Source organism: Ornithodoros turicata, chromosome 5 (genome assembly GCF_037126465.1).
Source record: "Ornithodoros turicata isolate Travis chromosome 5, ASM3712646v1, whole genome shotgun sequence".
In the NCBI taxonomy this organism is placed as follows: domain Eukaryota; kingdom Metazoa; phylum Arthropoda; class Arachnida; order Ixodida; family Argasidae; genus Ornithodoros; species Ornithodoros turicata.
In genome coordinates this window covers 73,032,372-73,050,768 of record NC_088205.1, presented here as the reverse complement: position 1 = coordinate 73,050,768, position 18,397 = coordinate 73,032,372, and the positions used below count along the sequence as shown (strand labels likewise).

General features: G+C 47.4%; 1 protein-coding gene across 2 annotated transcripts; it reads left to right on the top strand.

Annotated features, from left to right (window-relative positions):
- Positions 1-7,122: 7,122 nt before the first annotated feature.
- On the top strand, positions 7,123-17,109 carry LOC135394750 (proton channel OtopLc-like). 2 transcript variants are annotated; one of them, XM_064625676.1, is made up of 7 exons: positions 7,123-7,488; positions 11,751-12,067; positions 12,599-12,725; positions 12,793-12,985; positions 13,799-13,953; positions 14,083-14,299; positions 15,887-17,109. In XM_064625676.1, the coding sequence occupies exons 2-7, from the start codon at positions 11,763-11,765 to the stop codon at positions 16,846-16,848; spliced, it is 1,959 nt and encodes a 652-aa protein (XP_064481746.1). In that variant the 5' UTR covers positions 7,123-7,488; positions 11,751-11,762; the 3' UTR covers positions 16,849-17,109. The 2 variants fall into 2 exon arrangements, with proteins under 2 accessions (XP_064481746.1, XP_064481745.1); XM_064625675.1 differs by having other exon boundaries at positions 7,124-7,488; positions 11,736-12,067.
- The last annotated feature ends 1,288 nt before the right edge of the window (positions 17,110-18,397 follow it).

The window sequence follows — 18,397 nt, the reverse complement described above, 5'->3', positions numbered from 1 at the left end:
CGGACGAACTGAGAGAGAGTGTATGGCATCCGTATAACCGCTTGCACAGACGTTGAAGACATACTTTGCTGTTTTGAGTGTATACAAACAAAATAAGACGGGCGACCTCACTGGTGTTACAGAATCTGTTCGTATCAAGCTACAGCAGAGGAGAAAACGACACGCCTAAAGCGTGTGAAAGACTGATTGATTGAAAAATATAATACATAAATAAAAAGGACTTTGTTGAAAGGCGTATTGTTAAGGCTGACCTGCTCCAATTATCTTATTGTGTATTGTTATCAAGCAGGGAAGCTACCGTGTGAATGACACTGAAGACGAACGAAGATAACGAATACATAGTCGAAGATAACGAAGGTGTCCCCATTTCACTCTCTCTCTCTCTCTCTCACTTCCATTTTTTTCACTATGGGAACTTTATTGGGGCAACCTCCAGAGGTAGTTCCCATACTTGATGACAATGCGCATTTGCCACGAACCCCGTTCAGGGACATGGGCCATCTGGTGAGGTATACAAGGATGAGACCGCGCCGTGGCTGATCGCATGCTTCAGAATCCGCCAAAGTCATAGCGCTTCTTGAAACACGTTCTCTTCGTGCTCTACAAATAAACAAACAACTCCATAATCACACCACCTTCCATAATTCATCCACGCTATCCTCACCGTGAGACCTCTCCTAACCTCGACGACAGACACACCGCAGGGAGTCCTTCAAGACTGGCTTCTGTGTACATAACTCTGCGTGTCCCATTTCACGTAGCGTGTAAGAAGATCAGCAGACCGAATCTTCTCCGGCATTCACGTATGCCTACTTCATTCACCGGACGGTTTCGCCCACCTGTGTGGACGGCGGTAAAACATATATCAACGCTCGAAGCGTGTGTCACACTTGCGCTCGAGGCCGTTCTGTCCACAGTTAAATCTCAGGGTCTCCCGTCTCAAGACGACGCGACAATCAGATTTCGCCATTTTGGTAGTCTAGTCATCGTATTGTTCTCGTGGTGTCACTCAGAGAACCAAGACGGACGTCATGAATCAGCGGTTTTCACCTTCACAACTGGGCACTTTTAGCTGACTCAGAGCGCCGTGGAACCTGCTGGAGAGATTGGGCCATAAAGTTTACTAAACAGCCTGGAAATGTGATTAAGGGGTGAAGGACTGGACAAGAAATCATTGCATGGTAGCTCCCGCGGTTCACTGTATGTCGCATCCGAGTCTTGCACATTTACTTTGTACCTGGGAAGCCATGCCCGCGGCATTTCTCCAAGGGCAGCATAAGCGCAGTTTGATTCACACGAGTTAGGTCCATGCTGCGGATAAATCTTGTCTGTTAGAAATATCTGTTGGTACAAAAAATGCTCTCTGACAAGACATGAATATTTTGGAGGAGAGCACCTAGTCGTTTTCACTTTTAAGCGCCACTGTACGCTTGTTCCCGTTGGCTGCAATAGCTAACATAGTCATCGTTCTACATCGCGACAAGTAATACTGCACCGACACCGAAACCCCAGGAGCCGTATGCCAGCCAGTCTCTGCGACCCTGATGCCAGTATACTGCAGTATATTTTCTACGGTGGAGTAACCCTGTTCGATGAACATAGTAGAAAGAGGCAGGATAGCTAATGAGAGTTCGAAGTGGGCTTGTGTCCTGTCTCTAGTCCCTGTGTCATTTCTTCCTCAAGCTCAGCTCTAACATTGTTCCGGTTGACGGACGGTTTCGTGCGGTTCTTAAGCTGGGAACGGGTATAATATGTTTTGCTGCAAAGTGAAACATAAACAAAATACAGAAACCGACACTGAAGACACTTTTCTGTATTTTGTTTATGTGATCTACAGGACTTGACTCCCCTCTTCGTATACGCTTCTGCAAAGTGAAACAAATAAAGAAAATCGAAGAAATTATATATTATGTACCATGAAAAAATTGACAAATTTAAAAACGGGCAACGCTTATTCTCATTGAGACGAAAACTTATAACGTACTAGAGGCCAGCACTCGGGACTACCGCTCACTCATCTCGTGCTCAACTCCTTGTTAGCTTACTCACCACCTGCTCAGCTCTCCATTTGTTCAGCTCAGCTCATTCGCCACAGTCAGCATGAGTGAGCATGCTCACGAGTAGCCGTGGTATGCAACCCATAATTCCACACAAAACTGACCTGTTTTCGTTAGCACCGTGCAATTTTAAGGTCGCGCTTTCAGCTTTTCGACATCGTGGAGGAGGTGGTGTGAGACAGGAAGATGGCAGCCAATGAGATCCGGCGCTCGTGTATAGCAGACATAGCTTTGGAGGACATCCTCATTGGCCATCGGCTGAGAGAATGCGAGGGCCTTGAGTTCTCATCAACACGGTTGCTGCCAAACACAATTCACATACAAGCATGCGTGCAACGCGAAGCGAACTACGCGAGTTCACGAAGAGGTATTCGAAGCAAATAGACGCCAATCAGCAGATTAGAACACATCAAGATGGATATGACGGAGACGGCACTCTGACAAAACAATGTCAATGTAATTCGCTTGTCTATGCTATATGGGAGATGCAGTTACCCTTCGTACGTCAATGACGCTTATTCCTCGTTATAGTTCGCATGGAGCTGAGCTCTTTTTAACATCCTTCTAAGATTTCTAGAAACAATCCTATGTCAGCAATTGGTGTTTTACATCAAAAAGAGCGAGAGGGGGAGACAGCTAACCTCTCTCTCTCTCTCATCACCTTATATGATGTTCCGATCCAGATCTTTGGGCGCCGGCACTGGCTTCGTGCCTGTACTATCTTCTCTCTGCGTCTTCACTTCACTCTCCACAACTGTTACGGACGGACGTACACGGCTGTCGACATTGCTGCGTCCTAGGAAGCTTTAAAAGAAAGACACATACCTGAAGGTCATGCACGATGAGTCGAACTATCAGTGCTTGTTTCAAAGGCAGCAGAGGTCTATACCTCTACCCGAGAAACGTCATCATGACGTTGGTAGACAGACAGAAACCGAAACAGATCGGAGGGGGAGAGCTGGGTTCCACGAATGGGCACCTGTTCTCTGCCTCCTATTGAAAGAAAAGTAGGACCGAAGGTCGCGTCCCTTTCACAGACCATCGTAATGCCCTCAAGACCGTGGCTTTCGGGCGCGACCTTGTTCGCCACAAGCTTTGAACGTAGTTCAACTCTACCAAATTGGTGGCGCTGTCGAACACTATGACGTCATTTGTTCACAAACAAGGAGAGGTCTATTGGAGTATGCAACTGGGCGTTGTGAGGCTTGTGTTCTGTTTGTCCTGTCTACGTTTAATTGCCTCATCCACTACAATGCTATCTAATTCCACCTGTTGGGTTCCACATTTTCGTCCACTAAAACAGGGATGTCGGGGAAGTGACTATGGCAAGCATTTCTGTTGACCGAAAAAGTGAATGCTGTGCAAGAATGATCGCACGCTCTCCTCCTCTACTGACTTGCAGCTTTCCACAAAGCATTCGTGGAGACGAGTCATTGAAATTATGGTGCAATGGAATCGACATCGCTGAAGCTGAGATTTGCCATTGATAAAAGACAAAAAGGAAGCTGCCGTCATCGCAACTCTCATTTGCTGCTATGTGTTCATCAGTATACGAACACTAAAAGACTGGGAGGTGGGATTTCCCTTAGAAGTCGGCCCAAGACGCACATTCCCCAGGGCGTACGTCAGTCGTGACGTTGCCCACGTCTGTGAGGCCGACAACGGCGAGCCCTTTCACCATCACCACCACCACCACCACCACCACCAGGTGCCCCGGGTTCGAATCCGGGCGCCTGCTGTGCCGTCTGGGTGTTTCCCCGGGTTTTCTTCAGACGCTTTAAGACAAATGCCGGCACAGTTCGCTGTGAAGTCGGCCCAGGACGCACGATCCCCACCCTACGATAGTGGTGACGTTGCACGACTGGGCGTGGTCGACTATGGCAAGCAGTTCCACCACCACCACCACCACTAGAAGTATCTTATACCCCTGTCGCACGGGCAGTCTTCAATGATCATTGAAACCAATGACCATTGAAAATGTGTGTAGTGACATCAAGCGTGTAACGTGTCAACTTCCCAAAGAGTATTGGATTCAGTGTTCCCCGACAGGTTGACTCGTTACACGCTAGGTGGCGCTACGCGCATTTTCAATGACGATTGGTTTCAATGATCATTGAAGACTCCCTGTGTGACAAGTGTATAACCTATACAATCGAGCTCGTGCTAAATGAACAACCTATTCCTGCATGTATGCGTATCACAGCAAAAGTGATCCCCTTCACGGTCAAAAGCAGAAGTGCTGCTGTATAAACAGAGACATTCGCGACTTGGCATCCGGCTGTCAACGCCGTGATACACAGCCACACTCCTCCCGCCTCCCACAGATAACGCAACACCGAACACATACATTCACTCTCAGGACCGTTATGGAAAACAGCGTAAAAGGTACGCTGCTACGCGGGAGAAGCAGCGACACATTTTTGTGCCACCCAGAGGGCATGTTGTCGCTATCTTGCAAGACGGGGAAGCGTTTTGCCGAGGCACGGTGCTGTCGTCTGCAAAGAAAGATGTGTTACTTTAGGTATGTGGGTGGTCGGGGACAGGAGGGCGGACGAGGAATGCAACACGAGCAGAAAAATAAAATAAAATAAAATAAAAAAGACACCAGTGAAAAACTGCTCAAAAGACAAAATGTACTACGGTTATGGAACCATTCAGGATTACCAAGAAAGTGGCTGGTAGAATTTATGTTTCCATGTTTCGCCATGTGTTAGCCATGTTTCGTCGCCATCATTGGATTGTATCTACAGGGTTACCGAAGATAAAGTACTGGGCTTTAATGAAGATAAAATGAATACTCGTTGGTGTAGTGGCGCTAGTGGGATGGTTGACGGGGTTGGCGGACACCGAAGACGATGCGCGAGAGCACGGCCTCAGTGGTTCTTGTGGCTGATTCGTCTGGAAGAGCAGCTTCCAACATGAACTGTCTGGTCCCTATTTCCTTTTATTAAACTGCTGTTATACCACGCATATCGGTTATCTCAGTTGAGTTCGTTAGTTCGTTCTCAGTTAGTTGAAGGACGAAAAATGCGCTAAATTTTTATATAAAAATTCCCAGTTGGCTCAGTTTTTTTTTTTTTTCTTGTTTCGATAAACTGTTAAAATTGAAAGTCAGAAGATAGCCTATCATTTTCAATGACCTATGCGGCCTGCTAATCCTCGTGTGTATATACTGGTTTACGTGGTTTCGTAGCAACCCCAAACTTTGTTACGATAATTTTCAACTGCGTTTACAACAATTTCGAGGCACAATATGCATTGATGAAATGCCACAGAACCTTTATTACACAAAAGTGTTACTATTACTGTCCACCCTTGCTCTACATTTAGACGCCAGAAAAGAGCATTTACGTGCTGAAATTGTGCAATACTTAAACGGGTATTGAATCGAGACTTCCTAAAAGAAAATATTGAACTTGCACTTGGAGAAAGTATAACATCGGACGACTGGTGTCGAAAGCTCATTGGGCGAAGCCCGCGTAAGCGGAAACAAAATTACTTCGCTTCGCTCGTCAAGTGGAAAAGAAAGACTCTCGGTAACTTATTACAGCGTTGTGTCGTACGAAAACACATGCGCCTCCTGCTGCTTCATTATTCATTAGGAGAAGATTTAGGTCGCTGGCGTAGAAAAGGCAGCAGGTTCGAAAATAAAAGCAGACGACACGGTCGGACGAGTTTTGACCGACTTTTGACCAAAGATGGATGCAACGAAGGATGAAATATAGCAAAAGGATGATAATAATAACGCGTCGAAAGAAAAAGACTTTGTTTCTTCTTCTTTTTGAGACGGACCTACCGACGCGCCGTGAACGGATGGTTGGAGAAGCTGGAGTGAAGGAACGGTGGATACGCTTGGGGGGAGAGCGTTCGGTTATTGTGATTTGGTAGCGTCTTGATGTCACGGAACGTACGACATCAAAACACCATTCTTCGTAGAGTGTGTACTACACTCTAAGAAAAACCAGAAGTGAAACGGGGAGTAATTGCAGCTTCTAGATCCTTAGATTGCAATTACTCCCCATTTTAGTTCCCTAACCCCCGACATTTACTCCCCAGGACTGCAAATAGTCACTGAACTTCGTAAATGGTTTCCCGAATGCAAAATATGCGCTCTTCGTGAACGTGTCGAAATAAGACTGTATAACTTATAGAGGAAGAACTAGTTCGCGTTTATTTCTTGCGAAATTGTGCCCTATGCATGTCGCAAGATTTTATATCACTCGGCGTATCACGGTTGACGGATTGATTCGAAGTATTTTCATTCATGAACACGAATTATGTACCTGGAACTGTCAGAACGGAGCGTGATATGCAGTCCCCACTCTGTGACACTCATTTACGCCCATGCGTTTACTCCCGGAAGGAACTAATTTTTCTGGCGGAGCATTTAGTCCTCAAAAGTAGTAACATTACACCTTTTCTTTCTTAGAGTGCAGTTCCATGCCCTGATCATAATTAGGGATACCCTGTTGATGAAATCACAGTGCATCAAACTGCATCAAATCGTTGTCCATCATTGCTCCGACTAAGAGCTGCTCAGAAGCCTTACGAGCTCAAACGTAGCTTCAGACATTCATCATCCCATCATGCTCCATCCTAAACATAGCACGCGCAAACGCAGAAAAAAAGAAAGGGAGCCTTCTAGCATATCCGGGCACACAGTATCCGTTCATAATTCCCCGCAATCACCCACGCACCCATCCCAACCACCGCCACGACTGCCTTCGTAAGCGTCTTCGCAGGCCCTTAACAAAAAGAAGCTAGTCAAAACATGGACCCCCACTTAATAGAACCTCCAGACACAACTCGAAAAACCGCAATATCCCTCTATGTTTCTGTTTACATTAACCCCCCCCCCCCCCCATAGCACACGTACCTAACTATGTAGCAGCCCTGGGACTAAATTGAGGGGAACGCAGACATGAAAGCAGCCTCATGTCACGTGACGTCAATGTGCGACATCGAAAAACATAGAGGCAAAACAGGGAGGGAAGTTCGCCGCCGGAAGAACCACGGTCCTCTCTCCCCCCCCCCCCCCCCCCCCCCCCCCGTTCTGGAGTCCGACGGCCGGAGAGGGTAGTCTTGCAGGGTACACTGTTCTGACAGGGTGGTGGCGGTCCAGATGGCATCCTGCTGAGTGATGGAAAAGTTTGATGTGCGCCTGAAGGTTCTCTAATCGGTGCTGAAATGAGAAATTTGGCTCGGAGAATGCGCCAAACGACATGCGGATAAAGGAAAGAACGACAACAGTGGTCCCTGTGAATGTGGTGACAGCAAAGAAGCGAGAAAAAAGCCGTTCGAATGTGTGACAGAGTTGGAATTTGCCAGACTGGTAATCCCTGGAGAGTTGGATGCATTGTCTTGGAGTTACTGGGAAACGGTGTCTAGCAACCGGATCTAAACGCTTTTCGTTTCGCGGGATACAAAAAGGGTGAGTTATCTGCTTTAGAACCTCGGAGCAACTGATCAACAAGTATAATTCATGACATGACTGCCAGCGCCGGGGTTTGGACCTGGACCCTCCTGATTACGGGTCAGGGATGCTACGCTTTACACCACATTGACGCCTCAAGGCCTTGACAGGGGAGCTTCAAGTAATCGGGACGGACAGGTCTTTTGTACCCGCGACGGACAGGTCTTTTGTACACGACGGACAGGTTTTCCGCTCACTCTTGCGTGTTTTCTCAGGCGAAGCTCATTATGCCTATCTGTTCTGAGCAACTGATGTCCGATAAATGGATGATGATCGAGAACCGATTCCCGACCAGAGTCTATAGAGTCGGCATTTCACTGGCGTTGCATCACCGTCGCCACTGGGTCCTAAAAACGATCCAGAAAAACGAGAACTACTCCACCTGAGCCTATCCTGAGCAGTGGCGCGTAACAGGTCCCTGAGCACGCGACAGCCTGACTTCTTCGTAAAGCTGTCAGTAGTCAGTGTCAGTAGTACAAGTCAGTAGTCAGTAGTACAAGCGTACGACACACGTTCCAAGAAGGGATACTGTTGCGTACGAGACGAGGATCTCGGTAGACCATATGTGCAACGATCGCAGACTCCTCTGCTGGATCCGCCTGCACGATCGCTGAGACAATTCCACAGTAGCTTTGATAGTGCTCTAGACACACGATACTTTCCTCAGAGCTACTCGCGCGACGACGCTGATGAATTTTCTCAATGTCCGTGCAGGCGGGTCCTGCTCTTCGATATTTGCCCTCGATATTTTTCTGGCTGAACTAGCCCCCATAGCGCGTGACATGGGCTGGATGATAATGTAAAGTGAAATGCAGGTTTACTGGGATTTAATATTCTACTTCGGGATGTTTCGCACTCTGTGGACGTGTGTCTCGAAGGACTAAACTGTTCGAACGAAGAGACCGGAGAGTAAAGCACCACGGTAAATCATCTGTTTCTGGCTGTTTGTTTCCTGTAAAGAGCGTCAATTACTATGAATGGTCAAACAGCTACGGATAGTCCCACGATTACCTCGCAACAGCACTTACGGGGATAAGCCTTTGTCTGCTTGTCAACAGGAACACCCCATTGTGGCAACGCTATAATGAAGAAACCAACGATTGCGGAACAGCTATTCTTCAAAGTGTTTCACGCATATTTTGAAACGTTTCGGGAGAGTGCTTTTATGAAGAGAGTTGACAATATATGGCGCGTCGACGGGCACATATTGCACCATCACGTGACACTTCCTTGCCCAATAGCGTCTATCACAAGACGACATATTAGGCAAAGTGCCCTTTCGCAACCGTGCCCTCTCGTGTTACGCATTGCGTGGCGGATCGACGCACCAAGAGACTGTAAACAACCCTACCGAAAGGCAGCGAGCCTTCTCATATGGGAGACACGGCCAGTCATTCATAGCGGATCCAGCCACACACCAGTGCTTGTGACAGAGCGTAGTTCCCCTGAGGGCATCTGGTTAGTCTCGGGACAAGACGCCCTAATGTGTCGTTTTGTTTACAAAGGACGGTCGTTGTGAAAGGATCATGCACGAGTAACTGTAATGAACGGCGGAAATTGATCGAGAAACCGTGTTAGACGTTGTTCTCCCTCAGCAATTTAGTGAGACTGGGAACAGCTTGGTGGAAAGGCGAAGACGAACTCTAATTGAGGGGGACAGAACCCGACAAAGGAATAAGAAAAGGAAGAGGGGAAAGTATATACACGCACACAACAAGATCTCAGCTTCAATTATATATAGCAAGCAAGGTCCATTGCCCACTGCTGCTAAGATCATCGTATAAATGTTCTTCTATACGACGTCCAGGAGGTGACCTCTGGTGAACAATGCCGTGGTGATCACTACCGTAAATACCTTCAAGAATACGAGCATTCGCCAAGAAATAAGCTTCGTCAATGCTAGGGGCTTTATCAGTGGAGAAACTCTGAAGACCGTTTCGTCTTCCTGGGAGCACAGGATCGAGATAACCGTCGAAACACGAACCGCCAGGAACGGTTTATCAAACTGCGTCTTAACGACTAGCTGGGATGGAACTTGGGATGACACTTCGGATGATGTACGTGTCTTTGCAGTCAGGAAGTAGAGCTCTCCTTTTCTTCTTGCCTTCATTATTGCGGTACAAGGATAAGGACATTGTGCTTTCGAAATATGTCCAGTTTGGCATTCATTCCATATTTCGTAAACACGTGTTAGACAGAAACGGGAGAAGGAGATTCCTTAGATTTCGCACTCCCTCCGCAGTCTGGGCGTGAGTGCTGCCGTTTCGGATTCAAGTCGGAACGTAAGGAGGGCGCGAGATTGCGGTCGTCTGTTTCCACTGCGTTGGACATGCATCGTATATAGTGCTAAGCCCGTAATGCGTGTCTTCAGCCTTCGTGGCTGATAACATTCCAACGTGAGAACTTCATCGCTTCTTGCCCGCGAGCAGTAGACACAGGAGGAGTACTCCCGCGAACGGAGTTCCCTTGTGTTGAAGAAGATTGATGGTTGCTCTGAAATTCGCAAAGCGTAGAAAATATAATGAGGAGAGAAATGTATCTTCTTTGATGCCACTAACAACTTGCGATGTAATTCCGACCACTTTTGAAATAAAAACTCGCAGTAATCGAGCAAATCCCAGCGAACTTCTCGCCTTGCTCCTCTAGTTCCTACCCAGACTTGTACGTATCTTGAGTACGTGCTCAAACTACAGTATTTGAAATATTTTATTCAGTATTTGCTACTCAGTACTTCAAATACATTATTTTCTCGTCATGCCGTATCAAGCACACTTGAAGTTGAAAGACACGAGCTGATATACAGGAGGGATTATACGAAGTTTGGGGTCAGAACATATCACTAAAGTTTACTTGAGTTCACCAGAGTTCACCAAATATTACTTGACACCAGGCCTTGCAAATAAATGATATTCTTAAGTATGGTGGATAAAGTTTATTCCTTTCATTTGTACGGCGCCAAGTTCAGAACACGCTTCACTTAATGCTAATACTAAACTACTTTAAAGTATGTCTTAAATACTTCTTAGGGTATTCAGTACTCTACTCAAATTATTTTCTGTTTTGAGTATTTTGTACTCAGGTTTAAACACTTTTTACGCGGAGTATGTAGTATATTATTTAAAATATTTTTGCGCAGTATTTTGTACATGTCTGTTCCTACCACAGACCTTTCCACGCCAATGATCGTGCTAAGAAAGTACAAAAACTCTTTATGTACCTCGCTGTCCCTTATTAATTCGATTGTAAATTCATATAACTGCACAACAAATTTCGATGACCGCAAGGGTAATGACATAGTACTGTCGCGGCATCATGAAAGACGAATCAAGACCAATGTGGGATCCGCCTCCGGCTTCTCACTCGATCACTCGAAAGCCCGGCCCGGTCCGCATTTGACACCGTTGTCCAAGGCCAGGTCAGGATATTGACGGGCCTAAACGGGGCGCGATTTTTCAGCGGTCGCGAAATTGGCGAAAATTACTACACTGCGAATAAAAGTACGTTTATAGTAGCCTGGCAGTCAGGACCACGGCGTGTGTCGATCGAAAGGTGACTGGGCCTCCCCTCAAAGAGAAGGGGGGTGGAGGGGGGGGGGATGTTCACGAAAATAAATGATTGGCACTGGAGGGGATATCGTCGGGAAAGTGAGAACAGCGGTAAAAGTAGAAACTTCCCCCTTCACTATACCAACACTATAGCTACACAAGACCAATCAATTAAATCCATCGAACCGATTAAATACCACAAATTAAGCGGTTAAAGGCGCATAGTCTGTTCACAGCCCTGATGAGTATTGACGTGTTTACAGTTTCCTTTTTCTTTTTTTCTCTCTATATCTCTTATACCATAAACCACGCGTAATCATGTGTATGGCAGGCATTATCTTGAAGTTGCTACGGTGTCCGGTTCACGGTTTAAGATTAGGAGTGATCCCAGGCCCAGACTCAGCCTTACAGTTGCGCTAGCATAGCTGATTTTTTACTTCGAGCCCTGCCAGGTAGTCCAGACGATCCAGACGGTAGTCCAGGTAGTCCATACGGTTCTGGGAGGGTAACTCAGGCGGAGGCCGCATCCGGGTCTAAGAATTACGACCCGTGCAGTCCTCTAATCTGCGTCAGCTCGCTTCCATGCTCTTTCTGTGTTACCCCAAATGTTCCACGCATCACATTTAGTGCGAACACCAACAAACATACATGTGTATACAGGTTCTCTACTTGTAGCGTCGAACAACGATGATGCTGTCGGAAATCTCGCGGTCTGGCGACGCCCCGAGCCATGGCAACGGTGATATCCTCAAGGGCTACGACGACACCACCTCCCAAGACAACCTCACCATGCCCCGGGGCACGCCGCCTCAGCTGCCGCCGCCGTTGCCCCCTCCACCGCCGGACTCAATGGATTCCAGTCACGACAACCTGGCCACGGACTTGCAGGACCTCAGGGCTCCTGCGCAGTTCGAAGGTACCGACTTCGACTCCGGAGGACGCAAGGAATCCAACGGATCTCAACTTCCTCCACCGAAACGACAACTGTGCAGGTGAAAAAGCATTTCAACTTCCTCCACCGAAACGACAACCGTGAAGGTGAAAAAACAACATACATACACGTCCAAAACTGCGGCTGTGTCGTGGCTTCTAGCTAACGGCAAGCGAGGGCTGATGACAGTGAACGCTTGCTGGTTATTGTTCCTGATGTGGTCACGAAACTGAAGGGCTTGCTACTCATGATTCATAAAAGCGATAAAAACTCACGGCGTACACAACAGGCTAAAATATAACGAGGCATTGACGTTTCGGAGTCTATGCGGACTCACTCATCGCTTTTGTCGCTTTTATAAACATGTGTTTCCCTGGCGTTTGGTCAATGTTTATATTCCGAATTTCGCATTAAAAATTACGTAGCGCATTAAAATATCCAAGTGACATTATGGTGGCATGGCTCCTGTATAGGAGCTCACGCGATAAGTCCACTGGCGTGGCGTTGGGTCCTGTATATCGTGGGTGCTTAGATAACACGCGCAGTGCTGCCGTGATGATAATGGGCCTATCTATACTTTCGTCAATTTCAGAAAACACACCAAGTCAAACACGTGCAACATCCTCAGCAGTCTCTATGGCAAGATCACCGTGGTGGCTACAGCGGTCCTGGTCCTGACGGAAGTCATGGAAAACAACGTTCCCTTACTTTTCTTCCACGTATGGGCATTTTCAGCTGATCGTTAGATAAGTATTCAGCTTCACTGATACGATGATCTCTTTTTAGGGTTATATCTACGCTTATCTTCTCGGCGGTTCTGTGGTATGCCTCATGGGAGTGTATGCCAGTATGATGGTGGATAAATGTCCCGAACTTACGGGCGCTTCCATGGAAGACATAGAGAACGGATCTCCGAACAAACAACGGGTGATGCTCAAATGCTCTGACGTCAGCATATACCTCCGCATTGGAGTGCTGGGTAAGCATTACGCATTCTGCATGGTCTGCTCAACTTCTCGGTTACCAGTGCAAAGCAGAGATCCATGACTGCATCCTGGTGTGCCATAAGGCGTATCAATTACAGTACAGCGAAGGTTCGAAGGATTGTATGAACCCACGTATATAAAAGCGCTTTGAGATTCTCCAAATCACATGTCGACTATGGATGGCATCGGATTACGAAGAACCAAGCGGAAATGGTGTTCGCCTTTATCTTTTAGTTCCGTCCTCTCGCTTTTCACCTCTGGCACTCCATCGAACAAATTCCATCTCGCTCGAGTACGGCACAATGCCACCAGAGTACCATCCTTAATGCTTAATCCTCGTGGAGTAAGCGCTGACGACGTCAGGACGTTCAGTGCCAAGTCCCAAGGCTCACGCAGCGTCGCAATTACTTTTAGTTTTCATATGTATTTCTAACTATGTACGTTACCTAACTGAAAGTTAACGGAGTTAGTTAAAGTCAAGTTTCCGCATGGCCTTCAACCAAAGAAAATAAATTAGTACATTGTTTCTTATATGTAAAGTGTAATGAAATGAAGGGAACAGTCGAAAGGTCCATTCACGCTCGCAGAGCGGTGAACGGCTCCGGTACCACAGTTGATACTCAATTTGCCGTCTCACGGCTAGTTTGGGCCATGTAACCGTAAACTTGTCGTAGTGAAGAAAATAGAGGGGGGGGGGGGGGGGGGGCACGTAACAGGTGCCACGAGTGGGAATGTCAATCCGAAGCTTACGAACCCCTGAGGTTCGCTATACTGTATCTGTGATAATTCGCGCACGCTCCCCACAGTGTTTGGACTCGGCACACTCATTTCGTGCGGACTGGAGATCGCCACAATATTCACCATTCCGGAACCCTGCACGGATCCCGTCAACTTAGCCATGCCAGTTCTGCACGCATTCTTCACGTTTCTCCAAATGCACTTCCTCTTTATGAACTCTCAGGTACGTGACATACGAGAATCGCTTGAGCTTTCAAAGGACACTGCCACAGCTCAGCGCCAGAGTGAAGTAGTAAGGCCTAAGGAAGGGATCACGGGACCGATCTAGTTTTACGATTCTCTTCCATGACAGCGAGTTGCGAAGTCTCTCGGCTGCGCCCGTCACATGGTACTGATGCATCTGGTGGCAACCAACATCGCGGTTTGGATAAAGCTCCTGCTCTGGGAGACTTCGAGCGAGTGGCTGCGGCAGAACCACGTTCTTCACTCTGAGCAATCCATCTGGCCGCCCAAGGGTCTGAACTTCACGACGCACGCCATAGACGAAAAAGGGAACCACAGAGTCTATTGTAAGCAACATCCGCTTTCCTGACTTGCCGAACATGCATTTCACATTTTATAGACAATGGACCCCTACCCGAGAAACGTCATCATGACGTCGGTATAGACAGATTGAAACCGAAACAAATAGTAAGGGGATCGAGGGCTGGGTTACACTTGTTCGCTGCCTCCTATTGAAAGAAAAGTAGAACCGAAGGTCGAGTCTCTTTCAGGGACCATTGCAATCCCCTCAAGACCGTGGCTTTCGGGAGCGACCTTGTTGGCCTCTAGCTCGGAGCGTAGTTCAAATCTACCAAATTGGTGGCGCTGTCGAACACTATGACGTCGTTTGTTCACAAACAGTGAGGGGTCTGAAACCCAGTTCAGATAAACCATGATCGAGAGCTTTGTGAGCGTTGACCTAGCTGGGTCCCGACACCATGTTATTCCTGAGTTACCGCGTTATTCCATAACGCCCGGGAAACGCATCACTTCCTCGTGATTCGTCAAGAGATCTCCCGCAAGGGTCAATCGCAGCGTTATGGAATATTGTTAATTATTCACAATCCCAGGATTATCATAACCAAAATATAATTATTCAGAATCCGAGCCCACTAAAACGGTTTCCATGTGCCGTTTGCAACCGACACCGTAGACCACAATGAACGATGAACTAAAAGATTGGATTTTCTTGCACGATCCATAATTTGTGCCCTACTCGAGGGGTCAACCAATGTTATTCGAGGGCTGTGTATATACAGGGTGTCTTTTTTTTAGGTGCCACAGATTTTTTATTAAAAATCTCTCGAAGAAAATATGCACCTACAAGATGACTAACTACCTAAAATTCAATAATTACCTCTTTAATTAGGCGATTTCATGCAAAAGCGAGATAGCAGAATCAGAGACTGTCCTCGGTGAAAGCCATTCCACGTCTCACAAATCCTAAAACACGCACGTGCGTTTTGATATGCAAATGAGCAGAGACTGAAACCGCGGCAACTGGGAACGCTTCAACGAATTTAGAGCTATGGAGATACGACTGGTGTAGCCTGTAGACCTGCGGGCCTGACAGTCCGCTTTCCGGCCCAGATAGGCCTCCGTCGGCGTAGATGATGCGTTCTTGAGGCGCACTTTTTCTATTTCGGCTCATTTGCATAGCAAACAAAAACTGCTCGTAGCACAGGAACATTACGAAATCGCTGACAGCTGGAACAGCTTTCAAGTACGACGGTCTTTAATCCTGCCATTTCAGTTCTTCCTAAAACTCGTTAATTAATAAGTTAGTTATCGGACTTTAGTTAATTAGTCATCGAACAATGCTGCGACCGGCTAGGAAAAGATGCCCGCCGGGCCAGGTGTGGTGACGCCCAAACGGCATATCTGGGGCTCAAATTTTTTATCAAAAATCTGTTGCACAAAAAAAAAAAAAAAAAAAAAAAAACGCTGTATACGACATGAATGGGGGGGGGGGGGGAATGGGTGCTGCACGCCGACATTATGGTTATGTCAGTCAGCGTATCCGCACAGGCACATCGTGATCACTGCTTATGTTTCTTCAGTGTACTGAACGCCCACTGGTATGACCATAACGCAACCCTTTTACCCTGTTCCAGTCACCTCCGACTGTCTATGGCGCCTGCAAGACAACGAACGAAGCGAAGACATGTTAACTCTTCAGCTCTGCCTCCACAATTCAACCATCGGAGCCATCTGGCAGAAAGCTATGCCCTTCCTGTCCCCCTTCATCGTTCAGTACAGTGTCCTAGGCGCTGTCATCATCTACACCCTTTGGGACAACTTTTCATTCTGCACCAAAGGCGCTCGCGAGCACCGATGCCCCGTCGCCAATCACCGCTCCGAAACGGACAGTTCTGGAAGCTCCGGAAGTTTCCGTGTCATCGACTGCCAAGGGTCCAGCAAAGGCCTCTTCATAGGCCTACTCGTCCTGGTAGCCGGAATCATCGTTCTCATCCTGTTCTTCGTTTTAAGCAACGAGGAGATGGAAGCCGAGACACTTTCAGCCGTGACAACGTTACACTGCGCCGTACAAGGTCTCTCCGCGCTCGCCACAGTGGTCGGCATCTGCAGAGTCCGTACGTTGCACCACAGAAGAGGAAGGATGAGTTCATTGAATAGCCTGCTTCAAGGAATCGGCGTGCTCGCCGTTTGCGCGTACGGCATCTTCGGCATCGTCGTCGGCGCCTCGAAGGCTCTGGAAAGTTCGGATCACATCCTTCTGCTCTTGGACGGAGCTTTCATGGTGATATTAGCAACCCTTCAGTCCCTGTTCATACAGGAAGTGGCAAGTCGCGGAATCTCTCGAAAGCAAGAGACAAGGAGGCCGGGACTGCAGATCGTCACGTTCCTCATGTTCAGCAACCTTGTCCTGTGGCTTCTGGAGACGTTTACAAACCAGAACCACATCTCCAGCCAGCATCAACTGGCCATGTTTGGTGCTATATCGTGGGGGATTATCTCCAGGATTACGCTGCCGCTGGTGATTTTCTACCGGTTTCATTCCTGCGTATTTCTCGTGGAAGCTTGGCGGCAGTCGAATATGTCCAGGAAAGAGTGATCAGTGAAAGACAGTGATTTTGGTTGTGCTCTACTTGCGCCCTATGGACGGCAGCGTAGAGGTTGGTGCGCGAGGCTTAGAAAGGAACTCACTTGTGATGGATGTTTAGTCAGAGACAGTGAGCACGCGCGAGTCAGCAGTACTCAATTATAGATGCTGCATCATGTTGTGACTTTACAGACGGCCGATTACTGGCGAACATGTTGTAAAGTTATTTCCGTTTGTCCCAACTGTTTTGCATTAAAAACGTGAACAAACAGAGCTCCACAGGCAGATGTTGTGGTATACGAACGTACAACCCCCGTTATGTGCGATTTCGCAGGTCGTCCGACGTATTTGTACGCATACGTTCCCGCAATTCATTTCTCTTGGTTGATACGACACTCAAGACACTGCTTTCCACGACGATTCTCAGCCATGAATTTCCGCCCCGCTTCATTCACTGTCGTCAAGCGCAGGCGAGACACTGATTCCAGAGTGATGGTGACATATCGCGATCTCAGCGACGCATTATGAACAGTGTGGGGGTCGTGCCAGGAAAGAAAAAAAAAAAAAAATGCGCGGGAGCCGGGCTGAGGCAACAACTCTTGCTGGTCGGCTGCGTCGACGAACTTTAAAGGTACTATAAAGCAGTCGAGGTCGGACCGATGCAATCAGCATGACGTGAGAGCGCTAGATTCAAAGGTTCAGCACAACAAGTAATATGCGCACGAGATTGCTCTAAGTATTTTTAACTGGTAAATAAAAACGTAGTCAAGAATGTCGGGGCGACGCCTGGTGGGAAGAAGTCCTCAATTTGTCAAGCAACCCTGTAAACAAGGAGACCGATAAACAGATGGCTTTCCTGTTGGGATTTGCAAATACTAGCTTTTGATAAAATGTAATTTGTGTGAAAGAACATAAACACAAGCCCAATCTTGCACTCAGTAGCTAAACGTCTATACCTGGGCCTTGTTTCAGCATAGTACGTGGCTCTGTACGGCCCATAGTCGTTTACTTGAGACATTTTCGCCGCCGTACTTGGCGGAGTTGGCGTTTCGTCGGTCTGCTTCGCCACAGTGTTGCCAGTAGATTTAAATTTGCATTTTTTCGGGAGCTATAACGTCTATGTGAAAAATTTTTGCGGCATTTTACTCCTGAGGACGTACACAATTCAGGGCACACGAAACATGAGGTTCCACCTCGACTGCTTTATAGTACCTTTGAAGTGTGAGTCAGCTGCCACGCAAGAAGTGTTCGGCACAAGCAGCTCAAAACAAGAGTCATTGGTTTCCGGATAAGACCATCGATTTTACATTTCGCGTGACTTCTCTGACGTCGTCGTCGCCATTATATCATCATAACTAATGATCAGCGATAGTCATCCGAACGCTATCGAGAGCAGGGGCGGATCCAGGATTTTTTCTGAGGGGGGGGGGGGGTTCAACCTTGGCCAGCATGGTAGATACACAATCTAGATCAATTAAACACTGTAGGAGGACAGAAAGTGAGGAGGTCAGAACGTCCTGACCTAGGTCCGCTCCTGATCGAGAGTACTATCGATGGTTGA

Coding starts and splice junctions, on each gene's coding strand:
- LOC135394750 (XM_064625676.1), top strand. CDS start 11,763: ATGATGCTGTCGGAAATCTCGCGGTCTGGCGACGCCCCGAGCCATGGC. Junction 12,068..12,598: donor CCGAAACGACAACTGTGCAG/GTGAAAAAGCAT, acceptor CGTCAATTTCAG/AAAACACACCAAGTCAAACA. Junction 13,954..14,082: donor TCCTCTTTATGAACTCTCAG/GTACGTGACATA, acceptor CTTCCATGACAG/CGAGTTGCGAAGTCTCTCGG.